Source organism: Gallinula chloropus, assembly GCF_964237585.1.
Source record: "Gallinula chloropus genome assembly, chromosome: 3".
Classification (NCBI taxonomy): domain Eukaryota; kingdom Metazoa; phylum Chordata; class Aves; order Gruiformes; family Rallidae; genus Gallinula; species Gallinula chloropus.
Window position 1 is genome coordinate 43,713,263 of NC_140087.1, and position 16,228 is coordinate 43,729,490.

At 35.3% G+C, this 16,228-nt stretch overlaps 1 protein-coding gene across 1 annotated transcript in view; it reads left to right on the forward strand.

Annotated features, from left to right (window-relative positions):
* The window catches only part of RYR2 (ryanodine receptor 2), a gene marked incomplete at both ends in the record, with an annotated part of 388,405 nt that overhangs the window by 251,040 nt on the left and 121,137 nt on the right, over nucleotides 1–16,228 (forward strand). The window contains 11 exons of the mRNA XM_084261061.1: nucleotides 4,857–5,065; nucleotides 5,687–6,039; nucleotides 7,046–7,160; nucleotides 8,000–8,160; nucleotides 8,815–8,974; nucleotides 9,246–9,332; nucleotides 9,995–10,221; nucleotides 11,153–11,954; nucleotides 12,477–12,677; nucleotides 12,803–12,908; nucleotides 15,958–16,101. Of these exons, the coding sequence (XP_084117187.1) occupies nucleotides 4,857–5,065; nucleotides 5,687–6,039; nucleotides 7,046–7,160; nucleotides 8,000–8,160; nucleotides 8,815–8,974; nucleotides 9,246–9,332; nucleotides 9,995–10,221; nucleotides 11,153–11,954; nucleotides 12,477–12,677; nucleotides 12,803–12,908; nucleotides 15,958–16,101 (2,565 nt within the window). The remainder of the gene's footprint in view (nucleotides 1–4,856; nucleotides 5,066–5,686; nucleotides 6,040–7,045; nucleotides 7,161–7,999; nucleotides 8,161–8,814; nucleotides 8,975–9,245; nucleotides 9,333–9,994; nucleotides 10,222–11,152; nucleotides 11,955–12,476; nucleotides 12,678–12,802; nucleotides 12,909–15,957; nucleotides 16,102–16,228) is intronic.

The following is a 16,228-nucleotide window of genomic DNA, read 5'->3' on the forward strand; positions in this document are numbered from 1 at the left end:
AAAATCCAAGCTTTAATCTTTTCCTTTCATTTGTTCTGTATATTCTCTCATATATATTGCACATCTTTTAATTAGTACATCTGTGTCTGAGAAATAAAGTCAATTTTTTTTGAGCAGTAAAAGCTGTAAGTGATACATTCGGTTTCCTGATCTCTATTCCCAGGTAAAATATGGTTCTTATGCAGCTCCCTACTTGAACGTTAACCACTTTACTTTCATCTGAATTTTGGAGTATTTTACTTTCAGGAGTACTTTCAGAGAAGAAGTTTGGGGTTTTTTTGCATTCTTATGCCATACCATAGGAATTAGCAATAATTTTATTTAGTTTAAAATGAAAACACTACTAATATTTTACACTCATGCCTGTTATTTTACTACCTTCAGATTTTCTTAGATACTGTAAGGGATACAATAATGAGGAAAAGGGATTGGTAAATTAGTTTATCTGTTAGTGGCATAGACATAAAATCGTACTGGTGCCAATAAATTCTAATGGTTCTACAGTTCTTAGGCAGTATAATCCCACTGAGGGATGAGGGATTCTGAGAGAAACTGGATTTACGTGCAATTCTGAGGATAGCCTGTTTGACTGCTATTTTGATTTGAAAGCTGATGAAATTGCAGTGCTGTAGTTTTCATTGTACTTGTTTCGAGCTGCGGGTGCAGATTTAGAGAGACAGCTGTTGAGTCCGAAACTGCTGAAGTAGTTCCCAGCTTGACGTGGAGCCCGCAGGCCTTGGAAACCATGTCAAAGACTTAATGTCAGTGTCAGGCTTGTCAGATTTTTCACAATATCCTTTCAATTCACATTAAGTTCTTCTAGCGTCATGTTTGTAGAAAAGAGCTTGACGTTGAACTGGTGTCTCCTATTCTGATTTCCAAGCAATGTGCTGATTGATCTCAAATTTAACAACTCCAGATCAATACTTATAAGTATTATGGGTGTTTAATATGCAGTTGGGGAGGACCTCTCTATATCTATGCCTATGAAAAGCCCAAATTAAATATGGCTTTTAAAGATATTTAGATTTTTTGTATGCTGGCTTTAGTTTGGTTTTTATTACTGGCACTCCCTTGAGAGCATGAGGGCCTTTCTGCAGGTCACTTCTATCAGTGAATTGGCTGCTCCAGGTGATCCTGCTCTGGCAGGGAGGTTGGACTGGATGATCTCCAGAGGGTCCCTTCCATTTCAATCCCTGCCATTCTGTGACTCTGTAATTGTGTGCATGCCGTGTGCTGCTGCAGAAAGAGACCTTTTGCTTTAGAAAAGAGAAAATTTCTGGTTGGAGCCCAGTGTCCTGCTTTGAAGGATGCAGTCTGACTATAAATCAGTCCTGTAGTTTTAATTTACTCGGTAACAGTGAAAAGGGAATATGGAACTCTGCCAGTTCTGCATCTTAGATTGCACTGCCAACAAGAGGAGTTTTTTGGGATTATGGCAGACTAATTGATTTGTGAGATGATGTCTCAATATTAAATTGTTAAACATAATTGCATATTATTATGCATTTGTGTAAGAGAAAATTCACACTGTAGATATGAACAAGTATGCTGTGCAATGCAAATACTGTTTTGTCAACTCATGATCTCTGTGAGCATGAACTGTCTGTAGTGAGTGTTTGACAAATTAGGTCAGGAGGTTCATCTTGTATTCTCAAAAGTACAAACATTATCAAAAGTGTTGCTGTCCAATGCTTTTGACATGTGACAGACCATGCTAGAAGGTTACTTTTATGTTGCTAGCATTAGAGTCTTTCTACTTGTTTTACTATTTCATAAAACTAAAGTTCTGCTTCATAACTGAGTTATGCACCTGGAGATTTAAGAGCCAAGTCATGGGTAAATCATCTTTTCCTGCAGCCTCCAGCATGCAAGAGCTACACAGAATCTGTGAAGTATCCCATGCAAAATGGCTGGATACTCACTTAGACAAGCGTACTGAAAGTTACTTTTTATTCCATAGTAAGTCAAGTAACTGCCTTACTAGCACACTCCTTCCCTATAAGATGAGATACCATATCTTTACCAGTTTCAAAAGAGCCCTGAAACTTCTTAATGACAATATATACCATTGGCAAATCAGTGCAAAATTTCACCAGAGATTAAAGCAGCACCTCCAAGATTAGGAATGGAACAGGTATTTATATTCCATTCAGCAGTTACTGTATAGTTCTGATTAGTTGCAGGAGTTGGCTACATATACAGGACCATTCTGACATCAGTAAAATTTGTATGGGGGAGAGAAATTGTTGTCTGTATTCCATACTGGCTACAGTTACATGGTCAACAGACAACACTTAGACTGAGTAAAAAATATTGATGACAATTTTACCTGATTAGGAATTTGGTTCTGGGTTTCTTTGTTGTCTTTCAGGGAATCTTACAAATATTCATTTGTTTTTTATTTGTGTGTGTAAAATATTCGCTCTGTGTTTCTATGAAAATATGAGAGTGTTTGTACCAAAAGACTAGTTTGGTCACTCTTTTGTTTTCAATAGCAGAGGACAGCAAATGCCTGTGGATACATGTCAGAACAGGATAAGCAAATAGTGATACAGTAACCCAGCCTCCAGTGATTTCTGGTTCAGGAGCTTTCTGAACACAAACCTAACGTGTGTTGAATAGCCCTGATGGTTTGTTAGATCTATTTTTCTGTTGCTGTTCGTTTTTGTTTGGTTTTTTTCTCAAATGAAAGTCTCTAAACACTTTTTGATCCATTGATACTATGTGCCAGAGAATTCCACAGCATTACTGTGAGATGTATAAGGAAGTTCCTCCTTTTGTTTTGAAGCTTGCTACCGAATAGTTTTGATCATAACTTTCATTATGAAAGACATGGAAAAATAATTTACTGTTCATCTTCTCTATGTCATTCATAATGTAGGTATATATCATACTCCTTAAAAATTATTTTTTGAGGCTGAAGTATCCTAATTTCATTAATTGTTGTGATAAGAAAGCAGTTTCATTCATGCTGATTGTTTTCAGATCTATTATATCCTTTTTGAGATGTGGAAAGCAAAGCTCTTTACAAGATTCTAAAACTGGTGCTATACAGCCTGGAAATACCTGAAAATGTTTTACATCAGTAAGAATTGGAAATTAAATGTTGAAGTGATCAAGACAGACAAAGCACATGCTTTAGGCTGCACATATCTATGTATTTTGTAGCAAATCTTATGTCATTTTTGATTAATATTGTGAGGATTCATGCTGTCACAACTGTTTCTGTGAAAATCCATTCTTAAACAGCTTGATATCTGTACAAGGTTGTAACTCTTCTTGAGTGACGAGCTGAGATTTGTAAGGTTACTGAAAATAGAGTTTTGATTTTTGGCTTTGCTTAAAAACCTTTGCAACAGCTTATGGATTCCTTGAACTCAACAGGGAGCCTAGTAAATTCTCCTTACTAAGGCTTCTAGGCTTTATGACAGTATTTATCCATATATGCAAATATAACTTACCTAGCTATGTGTTGTATAGTAGGATTTTGTTTCATTTAGTGCTGGAAAATATTATTGTTGTTCTACATTGGATTTGCACTAGCACAGTGTTATCAATATTTTCTGTATTATCTGAGAAGTTGATGCCATGTGATTTTATAGCATGAATATGAAGATAAATTCTGGACTTGAATTTAGGACTATGATATGGTGTATGTCCTTAAATTTATCGTGCTGAATGATAACCAATCTTCTGTATCTGTGACAAAATCGTCAAAAGGTGGTACTGAAGCCTGATCTTTTACCTGGTGAACAGTTATTCCTGTAGATGGTGCTCTGGAGTTTGCTTTTATCTAAAGAATTTAACCTGAACAGATAGACTGCCTCCTTTTTAAAATTATTTTTTAAAAATTATTTTCTATTCTGGGTAGCCTAAACGAAAATGAGGATCGAGTTGTATTTTGTCCTTAGGCCCTTTAATACCTGGCACATTCACTTGAATCAGAATCATTGAAGAGAGCTTCGTGTTTCTTGCTGATACAAAAGAAAATATTTTGTTAACAGCAAAGTCAAATGAGTCTACAAAGCAGTTAATAGCTGTGGAAATTCAAAATCAGGATGAAAAGGAACAGAAGACATAAGATGCTTTCTTAGGCTTTTACACTGTGGTGCTAAGCCTGAGGAAAAAATCAAATCTAAACAATATTTTTTTTTAAAATTGCAAAGGAATCACAGGTAAATTCCCTGTGTTACTGAAAGAGCAAGAAAGCAGATGCATACAAATGTGAAGCTGATTCAAAAGCAAAACCAAAAAAACCCCAACACAAACCCAAACTATTTTAAGTTCTAGAAAACTAGTGTCATATTGTCAGTTTTCATTATTCACAGCCAAAAATTGTTATAATTTTTTAAAATCAATTTTAAATTTTATTTTAATCTATAATGTACATTCAGTGCATGTTTGTAATTTTTTCACTATTATAGCTACATAGACAAGCACTACATTACTTTTAAAGTAGTTTTAGATGTTCTCTCTAAATACCATGTCTAAGGGAGTTTTAGGAGGAGTATCAAATGTAGTAAGACTTAGAGTAAAATTGACAACGCTCTACCAGTTTAGAATACAGATTTATCAAGAGCTGTTTGTCAGAGTCCTTGAAGTATTCTTAGATTTCTGTGAAGTAAATTGAGCGTTGCCTGAAGAGATCCATGGCTATAAGCTTTTTATTTCAGAATGTTTGTTGAGGTACAGTACTCGGTGACATGCATGAGATGATGCTATTGATGACTGCTTGCATTTTTTATGTCCAGTTTTGGGATTTAAAAAAAAAAAATCCAAACTCTGTTATGGAAGAGAGCAGTTCTCTGATGTTTTTGATGTACAACCCACATGTTCTTTCATCTTCTTTTAAGGATTCCTACCTGTGTGTAGCCTGGGCCCATCTCAAGTGGGAAGAATGAACTTTGGAAAAGATGTCAGCACTCTAAAATATTTCACTATCTGCGGCTTACAGGAAGGGTATGAACCCTTTGCTGTTAATACAAACAGAGACATCACCATTTGGCTGAGTAAAAGGCTCCCTCAGTTTCTACCAGTGCCACAAAATCACGAACATATTGAGGTTTGTGATCCTATTAAGATATTTCTAGACACTTCTTCCATGAGTATGTTCAAATTATGTTTCTACTTTAGGAATTCTAGACAAAATTACTAGTGTGGTATGTTGACCCAGTTCTGGATGAACCTTGCACCTGTTACAGATTTCTCACATTCAGTGGAGTTGCAAAGAATCCAGTTATTTGGTTGACAGTATTTCTTTTATCTTTCATGTGTGTAAACATGAGATTCTCAGATACAAATTTACAAGATGTCCTCATTAAGAACTCCTTGTGCAGTGAGATTTCTGTTTGTAAACAACTTCCAGAAATTGGGCATTTCTACATAACAGATACCATGTGTTCTGGTGCACACAATTTGTGAAGTGATTTTTCCATAACTAATTGGTTTTGATTTTAATAAATATTTATTAGCCCATTGTGCCAACACTTATCTCCCAATCACTTGTGCATCTTGATTGAACTGAATTCATGCTTTTTAAATCAACTGTGAAATCCTTCTGAAATTGATGTAATAAGAACTCTTCAGCTCATAAATCATGAACGCTTATTCTAGAAATAGAAATGGAATATTTACATGGGGGGGAGCATCAGCTTCAAAACAACTACATCTTTACGTTTGATAGGTGATGAGAATTGATGGAACCATAGACAGCTGCCCCTGCCTGAAGGTGACACAGAAGTCCTTTGGTTCGCAGAACAGTAAAACAGACGTCATGTTTTTTCGATTAAGCATGCCCATTGAATGTGCTGAGGTGTTCTCCAGATCAGCTGCAGGAGGGTTACCAGGCTCTGGTGTTTTTGGCCCAAAGAATGACTTGGAGGATTACGATGCTGATTCTGATTTTGAGGTTCTAATGAAAACTGCTCATGGTCATCTTGTTCCTGATCGGACAGAAAGAGAAAAAGATGCCACAAAACCAGAGTTAAACAACCATAAAGATTATGTTCAAGAAAAGCCTTCACGTCTTAAACAAAGGTTTGTAGCATACTTGGCTTCCCTTCCCCCTCCCACCTTTTTTTTCTTCCCTATTTCCTCAATAGTAGAGAAAAAAAACAGTCAGGTGTGTGGAGACTTGTCCTTACTTCTGCCCTAAAGTTGGATATAATACAGTAGGAGGGACAGTTAATCTTCACGTGATTAAATGACGTCACATGCAATATATAGAGTAAAATTAAACAGAAAACCCAAACTATTAGAAAGCCTTAATTTAGTTTATTGTGAAGGCTTTTGGGGTGATCATTTCAAGTGCACTCTAAAACCAGTGAGATTCATTCTGACAGAACTAGGAAGTCTTCAGAGTGGCATGGAATGTTTTTTCATATGGCTTCCAAAATGATGAGAGATAATGTTTATCTAGAAATGTATGATAGCTTCTTATCTCACGCAGTGTACCAAATAATTATAATTATATATACTTGACATGTTCATTCTTCCCAGTTTTTCTCACTGAATCAGGAGCAGAACACCTTATTTGATAATGCTGTGGAGATGCAAACACTAGGCCTTTACCCCTACAATATTGCTGCAGCTTCCCATTCTTTCTCTGCTCTTCTTTATTAAACTTGCGTTGTTAAATATTTCAATTGCAGAATAAATCAAGGCATATGGATGGTATTTTTAAATGTACGAAGGTCATTTAAGGTTCCATATTCCTCCAAAGTGACATAGGTTTTTAACAGCCTGATTCACAGTTATCTGAGTGTAATTTCCAAGTAATTTTTGAATATATAGTTTAAGCTCAGAATTCATATAAGTGCTTGTAAAAATGAGCTCATTTCTCTGTAATTTCTGAAGATGTTATTTTGGTTTAAACTGTATGGATGTAACAAAATGACTGGTATTATGTATTAATAATGTAACACATTCTATGCGTAATAAGTATGTATTTAGGGATAATGTATCAATGTAAAATTCCTTTGTGTATATATGTTGATATATTGAGCATTTCATATATATTTTGATCGTACTTATTTTATTACAGATTTATGCTCAGAAGGACAAAGCCAGATTATAGTGCAAGTCACTCCGCACGGCTGACTGAGGATGTGCTAGCCGATGATAGGGATGACTATGATTATTTGATGCAAACTTCCACGGTATTGTAACACAGGATTGATATTTTAACCATTTGCTTTTTTCTTCTTAATAACTAGATGTTTTTTGCTTGTAAGAGTTTCCAAATCAGCGTAATCCTCAGGAAAAATTTTTAATTTAAATGTGGTAGTCTTATACTACTGAAATTGACTGCTATGTTCTGTTTGTTTTCACTTGATGTTCAACTTCCAATGGAAAGCCATAAATTAATTGAATCCATTTTTGAAACTACCATTGATAACACCAAACATAAAAGAGGAAGAATTAATATACCTGGAATAGTGGACTAAATAGGAAAAAGTGTATTGAACAAATCAGTCAATATTCAGGACTGTTATAAAACATCTGTACTAATTTTACTCAGCATTCATTTAATGGAATTCCCAGTGAAAGTTTTGTGCAGGTTTTATGTGTCTGTCAGGATAAGCTCCATGAGAATTTACTCTTTGATGTTCAATAGAAAAAATACTTCACATTTGGATGTATTCTCCTCTTTCTAAAAGATAGTAGACACTAGAAACTGAGCCATCTACAGTATAAAGATTGTAGTCATAGTACAAAAATGGCCTACAATGCTATGGTGCCAATGCCTACAACACAAGTGTATATGCTGTATCATTAATATATTCAATTTTTTGTTTGAACATACATATTTTGTTGCCTGTGTTGGATATTTATTTATATTCTTTTGTTGTTTTACTTATAAATTGGACTTGAATAAGCTACTTTTTTAGAGATGACATATTGTCATATTTTAGAGAAGCAAATTAATTCTGTATCAAACCAATACACTGGAACCCAAATACTAACATTTACTGATGTTATTTTTTTTTATTAACAGTACTATTATTCAGTGAGAATATTTCCCGGTCAAGAACCTGCTAATGTCTGGGTGGGCTGGATTACATCTGACTTTCACCAGTATGACACAAGCTTTGACCTGGACAGAGTTCGTACTGTCACAGTTACACTGGGAGATGAAAAAGGGAAGGTTCATGAGAGGTTGGTTAAAATTTTCTTTAAAAGATACATATTTTATACCCATAAAAACAACTAATCTTTTTTACACTGTAAGTCTATCTGATTTAATGTAATTGGGTTAATGGGGGGAAAAAAAAGAAGGAAGATGTGTAACTTCACTTATTCTCTCCTCTTGCTTGTGAAGAAACAGTGGAGTAATGATCTAATCAAATCAGGAGGCACTAAAAAGTAAAATAACACAACTTTTCTATATGATTTCAGACCATTATCCCATAAATATTGACTTCTGAACTGGCACAAAGTTGAGCAAAATACTTGTAGTAATTTCGGAACTTTTTTGGTTTTGAGCAGACCAAAATTAGTGCAACAGCTTAACGTTAAATGATTTAAAATATTAACTTGCAAAGTCAGTTTTGTCTTTTGGAATTTTGAAAAGGATTTAAGTTTGTTTGTATTTTGTCATCTTCAGTTGTTTTGTTTTTTGGTTGTTTTTTGGGTTTTGTTTTTGTTTTTTTAAATTATGAAGTCTAGGCTTCATTGAATTTTGGCATTGGTTACGATTATGTTGTTTTCAGCCACAAGACTCTGTTGGTTGCAGCCATATAAATTTTTTTCTTAGTCCACTACATAAACTTTACACACCATCCATAAATAAATTTGTCTTTTGACATTCAGTATAAAACGCAGCAACTGCTATATGGTGTGCGCAGGAGAGAGCATGAGCCCTGGACAAGGACGTAATAATAATGGTCTGGAGATTGGTTGCTTGGTTGATGCTGCCAGTGGCCTGCTGACCTTCACAGCTAATGGCAAAGAACTAGGCACATACTACCAGGTGAGTACTTACTGATGACGTCTTCCAGTGGGAAGGGAAAAACCAAATCCTCAGACTGCATCTAACTAGAAACTTTTGTATAAGACTAGAAAAAAACCCCATAATTGTCACTGTGATGACAGTGATTTTTTTCCCTCCTCTTTGGATGTCTGGGGTTCTATTAAAGGGCTTATTAAATGTCAATAGAGATATTAGGAGGTGGGTTTTTTTTTAATGTGTAATAGTGCTTTGCTGTCTTTGATGGTTATATGTTTGTGCATCTTTGATTTAGGTTGAACCAAGTACAAAGCTATTTCCTGCTGTATTTGCTCAAGCTACAAGCCCCAACGTTTTCCAGTTTGAGTTGGGAAGAATAAAGGTAAATCATGCTTGGTTTATTGCAGGGCTGCTTTTTGGGCATTTGCTGCCTGCAATATTGGGCACATTTTTATGATCCTAAGGGCTTGCACTATTGCCATTTTTTTTACCCTTAAATCAATATTAAATACTTCCTGTATTTAAAATACAGTACAGTGGTTGAAAAGGGTTGTAGCTGATTAGAATTGGCAGAAGATACTACAATATCCCATTGAATGTTCTGAATCTCCTCCTACACAATTAAACAAAATCACCAGTGTATCTACAAATTAAGTTAGGGTTTTAAAATACTTTTAAAGTACATTCAAGGAGTACACTCAAGAAAATACCTGAATTTGCTTCCTTTCTTTGGATGTATGGATGTCTAAGAAATCAGAAAATCTAAAAGAAGAGTGGAGTTCAGATCTCTGGTCCAAAAAAGTGGCCACACATTCCATTTAATTTCCTATTTCAAATCTAGCCATTTGAAAATATTTGCTATGGACAATGATGTCTTGCTGTGAATCTGCAGAAGATCCCAGCTGGTTTTACAAGCCACTGAAAATTTCTTGTTGCACTGTACTTTACTGTACTATATGTTGACTGTATTTCTTAAAAAACATATCTTATTTTTTTTTGGTAAAAATGATGACAGTGATTGTCTCTTATGTTGGAATTTTCCAGAACGTAATGCCATTATCTGCTGGCTTATTTAAAAGTGAACACAAAAACCCAGTCCCTCAATGTCCTCCACGTCTCCATGTCCAGTTTCTTACTCACGTGCTTTGGAGCAGAGTGCCAAACCATTTCTTGAAGGTTGATGTCTCTCGAATCAGTGAACGTCAAGGCTGGATGATACAGTGCCTGAATCCTTTGCAGTTCATGGCCCTTCATATTCCTGAAGAAAACAGGTTGATGTTTGTGTGTTGAATTGTATCAGAACTAAGTTGGGATTATGAAGCTAGACATGTAATAAAATTTGTATAAGAAAAGCCCAAGGTCTTCTCCGTATTTATAACACACATAAATAAAGAGTGTGTTTTGGCTTTGCTATTGTTAAAAATTAATCTTATTTTTCAATGTTTTATAAACTTCTTCCTTCTGTTGTATTTCCAATCTCTAAGAGTTTCTCTCCAAACTCTTCAAAAGTATATATAGATTCTGAATGAAAATGAAATGATTATAGATAATCTGTAAAATAAGCAAAGATCTGTTTTTATAGAGATTTTTTAAAGCTTTGTGGCCAATATAATTACTCAGTTATTTTAATTTTCTAAAATTTACTAACCATTGAAGGAATTTAACACTGTGATTTCCTTGTTGCACAAATGTCTCAACATTTTGCCAGTGCTAAAACTGAAAAGTAAATAACTGAAAAATTAGGGAAGAATTTTAAACAAACCCCCCTGTCTCCAAACCCTCTACAAATTAACTGGTTAGTCTGTTACCATTTTACAACCCCAGATCTATAGATACTGATGCAAATATCTCAACCTAAACTAGTTCTAAAACCTTCATCTTTCAGCTAACCAAATTCTTGTTTGTAGTATGACGAAGTGTTCTGTGCTAAGTAATTCATTTTGATCTTTCCTTGCTGGAAGTAATTGAACTTGTACTATAGAAGCAACTTGAATACATTTCTGATTGAACTTTGTTATTAGTCCTTGATTCTTAGGTTGACAGTGTTTCTCACATCAAAGCTGAAACATGAAAAAGTTCATCCCTAGAACTGTTGTTGTGCTAGTGTTATCCTTAGGGCCAGTTTGGAATTCCTTCAGTTAATTAAGTTTTTGCACTGATACGTAATTTACTATATTGTTGTGTTGTTTTTTCTCTCCACAGAACAATTGATATTTTAGAGCTGACAGAACAAGAAGAATTACTGAAATTTCACTACCATACCCTCCGATTGTATTCAGCTGTTTGTGCTTTAGGCAACAACCGGGTGGCCCATGCTATGTGTAGCCATGTCGATGAATCTCAGCTCCTTTACGCTATTGAGAATAAATATATGCCAGGTTTATTACGTGCAGGATATTATGACTTACTCATTGACATCCATCTCAATACCTATGCAACTGCCAGGTTAATGATGAATAATGAATTTATAGTTCCAATGACTGATGAGACCAAGAGCATTACTTTGTTTCCTGATGAAAACAAAAAACATGGCCTCCCTGGTATAGGACTTAGCACTTCATTAAGGCCGAGAATGCAGTTCTCCTCTCCAAGTTTTGTAAGCATTAGCAGTGAATGTTTTCAGTTCAGTCCTGAATTCCCTCTGGAAATCTTAAAGGCCAAAACCATAGAGATGCTGACTGAAGCTGTTCAGGAGGGCAGTCTCCATGTCAGAGATCCAGTTGGAGGTTCCACAGAATTTCTGTTTGTCCCTCTCATCAAGCTCTTTTATACCCTCCTAATTATGGGAATCTTCCACAATGCGGATCTGAAACACATCTTGCAGTTGATTGAGCCCCGGGTTTTCAAAGAGGCAATGAACCAGGAGGATGAAATTGATTTCTCAGAGAAGGAGCTGAGTTCAGATGAGCTCAAGGCAGAAGAAGGAGACGAAGAAACCAGAGGGGAGAAAGTGCCAAAGGAAGGACTCCTTCAGATGAAACTTCCCGAACCTGTTAAATTACAGGTAACAATACTGCTGTAATAGTGGTAGTTCCCATTTCTTCACAGATACTTTTTTCTTTACCTGGTAATTTATCTTACAAGGAATACAGTATTTTGATGTTCATTAAATAGAGAAGCGATTTCCATACAAAAAATTTAATATCTTCTGTATGATATAAACTTGTTCACAACATATCAAACAACTGTTGTTTCATCAAGTAGAATTACTTTCTCAATGACATCAACAGGGAATTCTTCATTTCTATGGATTCAAACAGAAAGTACATTCCCTAGAAGGGAAGCCAATATCTTACAAATACAATAAATGTCTTACATTTTGTATGTCTGAAGCACAGAATTCTATTAGAGATGCCAGATAGTTCTGTTGTAGGATTACCTCACGTGTAGTAAATGATAGCATTAAAGATTTCCCTCATTTTATTTGATAGTAACAGCTGCTGTAAGGAGTCGAACCTTATTTCCATTGAATATGAAGAAATTTCTTAGTTTGTCAACTCTTCTTTCTCTTGCAATACTGCCTCAGATGTGTCATCTACTCCAGTACCTGTGTGATTGCCAAGTACGACACCGAATAGAAGCCATTGTAGCATTTTCGGATGATTTTGTGGCCAAACTCCAAGAGAATCAGCGCTTCCGGTACAATGAAGTGATGCAGGCCTTGAACATGTCTGCTGCCCTGACAGCTAGAAAAACAAAAGAATTTCGGTCTCCACCTCAGGAGCAGGTAAGACTTCCAAAGGAAAAAATATTTTTTGTTGTGATCTACATATGGCAGAGTTCTGTTTGATTTCCAATTTTTGGCTTCTTGAGATGTGTGTTATTTGTCTTTTTTTTTTTTTATTCTTTAAGATTAACATGCTGCTGAACTTCAAAGATGATAAAAATGATTGTCCATGCCCAGAGGAAATTCGGGATCAACTCTTGGATTTCCATGAAGACCTAATGACACACTGTGGTAAGTCTTGTTACTGCATATTTTTATGTTGTGGTTTAGACCCAGCTGGCAACTAGGCACCCTGCAGACACACTCACTCATGCCCCATCTACCCGACCCCCACCAGAGAATCAGAAGAAAAAGGTAAGACCCATGGGTTTTGAGATAAGGGCAGTTTACTAGGAAAGCAAGGGAATAGGAAAATAACAACAGCACTTGTAACACAGCAAAACAGCTGATACACAATGCAATTTACTTACCTGAATTGATGCCCAACCTTTATATCTGGACCATGAAGTCATGGTATTGAATATCTCTTTGGCTAGTTTGGGTCAGCTATCCTGGCTGCGTCCCCTTACAGTATTTTGTGAAAATTAACTATCCCAGCTGAAAATCTTTTGCTTTGAAAATTTATATTAGTTTAGAAACAATTTTTCAAAAAAAATTTGCATAAAAAACACCAACTAAGTAGTCTATAGATTACACTATATCAGTTATAAATACTGTCAAACAGTAACTTTGATGAAGAGTACATACTCAGCTTATAGTCAAATCCAGGGAAATGTTCTTATCCTCATGTCTGGTTGAACTAGAAAGGAATGTGGTATGTTGGGTATTTTTTAACCCATACATCTCTGTGGAAATCCCTTTGGCCTTATGGTATGGGATATTGCAATAGCTCACTTGTTATTCAAGGGGTTCCTGGCCCTATTCCCGTACTCCCTTGCATAGGTTGGTATAGGTCAGCTTTCTTGTATTTTGTTGACTATGGCCATGTTAACCACAATATAACATATTAGTGTCTGATTCTTCTCAGATATGAATGAATGGCCTCAAGCTGTGCCAGGGGAGGTTCAGATTAGACATTAGGAAAAAGTTTTTCACAGGAGCAGTTATCAGGCATTGAAACAGGCTGCTTAGGGAGGTGGTTGAGTCACCATCCCTGGATGTATTTAAAAGATGGTTAGACGAGGTGCACTAGGGATATGGTTTAGTAGCAGACAGGTATGGTTGGACTTGATGAACTCAAAGGTCTTTTCCAACCTAGTGATTCTGTGAATATATAGATGTTTGTTACCTATTAAAATAGACTAATAATCAAAAGTAGCAGTTAAATTTCTGTTGTTTTGACTTCTGTACTTAATAAAAATGAATTAAAGTCAATGTCATATTAGAATGTGAAATATAGTAACAATTATATACAGAAGTACCAATATAAAAATGAAGCGTCAAAATGTGTATCTTAAATGTCAAGCTCATATCCATGAACATTGCCAATTCAGTTAAAGGGTAGTTTTGTTGGGAATGCTTACTTGCATTTTGTGTTGTTTTCCTCTTTGAAGGATGCTCATCCCTTCATCTTAGTTCATTAGGCTATTTTATTAAAAAAAAAAAAAGATGCACTTAGCAGACAGCACGAGCAGAGAAGCAGCTGTACTTTCACCTAGAAGAAGATAATGCAGGAACGTGCAATACTGTTTTTCAACATTTTTTCAACAGTTCCTTCATCCTGACCTTATAGCACAAGCTCTACTCTGATGAGATTCCTGCCCTTGAGTGTTTTCTGTTCCTCCTCCCAATTTGTATAATCCACAAACTTCATAGTGTGATATAATACTTTTAATGAAATATTTTTATTTTAAATTAAAAATGAAAAAAAGAAGGAAATTTTAAAGTAAACTGAACTGTCAGTTGACAGAAAATGAAGACGAAATAAAGAATTCAGCAGTAACATTGAAAAGGAGAACAGATGTTCTTTAAAGAAAACTGGAAAAAGTCTTTTGGCATGATTCTCCTCTGTTTGAATTACTTGGTCTAGTTTTGTCATGGTTTTTCTTTTCTTTATGCAAAACCAGTAATTTACATAATCTACAAGGAGAAAATTAATTTTATGGGTCAGAGGCTGCATTACAGTAGAGCAGAATTAATTTTTGTATTCAAAACATGGCTATTGTGAAATAAGTAAATCAATCACATAACCTGAATTCTATGTTTGTTGATTAGCCAGCCACCATTTGGGGATTCACATCCTGTGAAATGTCTGAGAGATAATTATATTGACAGTTTGCAAATCAGAAGAGGTCTATTACAGCTCAGGGAACAGCATAACTGAACAGACATTTCATCTGAGTAATTTCAGAGCATCTCTGTGTTCTAAATGATCAGACATTTCAGTGTCTTTACTGTTTATTAATTTGGTTGAAGGGACTGCCACCCAAACCATTTTTTAATATGATTTAGTATAAAATATAAAATTACTGATGATCCTTGTTTAATTTAGTGTTGATTACTCTCTCTGGACAAAACAACTTTTAATGGAAATGGAAGTGTACTTAACGCAAAAAGTTAGACATTTTAAAAAAGTTGCAATAAATTGAGAAGAATGATTTAATAACATGAAGAAATATCTTATACAATTCAAATCTGCTAAAGAACTCCCCCCAAAATTCTTAAATTCTCAGAGCACCTTTTATGCAAGAAAACTGGGAAAGTTGGCGTTGTTTAACTTGAAGAGAATGCTCATGGGGGAAAGTTTGTTTTACTGTTGGGGTGATAGAACCCAAGAACTGGCTGCCCAGAGAGGTTGTGGAGGCTCTACCTTAAGATATATTCAAAACCTGATTGGATGTGGTCCTGAGCAACCTGCTCTAATTGAACCTGCTTTGAGCAGGGAAACTGGACTGGAAAATTTTTAAAGCCTCATTCCAACCTCAGCTGTTCTGTGATGCTCAATTTAGGCATCAGGGTTAACATGGAAACATGCATACTGTGGGAGCTGACCTCAGAAATATATTTACTATATATTTTATGTATAATTACACACAATTTATAGAACAAATGTATAAGATTACATGAATCTTATTTGCAGTTTCCTACCTTGCACATACACCTGATCTGTACTTGTTCCAAACTGCTAGTTAAGCATATCCCATATCAAAGTCTTCTGTAGTTTTAACAGAGCAGAACAACATACTTCAGTTTGATTATGTTTTACACACAAGACACAATACATGTCTATTACTTGTTTAATTTTATTCTTTAACTATTTACAGTATATTTTTTATTTCAGGAATTGAACTGGATGAAGATGGAACCTTGGATGGAAACAGTGATTTAACCATTAGGGGTCGCCTCCTATACCTTATGGAAAAAGTTACGTACCTGAAGAAGAAGCAAGCTGAGAAACCAGTTGATGATGATGCTAAGACATCCTGTAAGCAAAATTAAATCAGTTTATTGTGACAAAAGAAACAGGGAAAGAAATTCCTCATATATTTTCAGCCAAAACAAAGTGCAATTTTAGTCAAACATCTGTGCACCTTAAAGTTTGTATGTGTGAC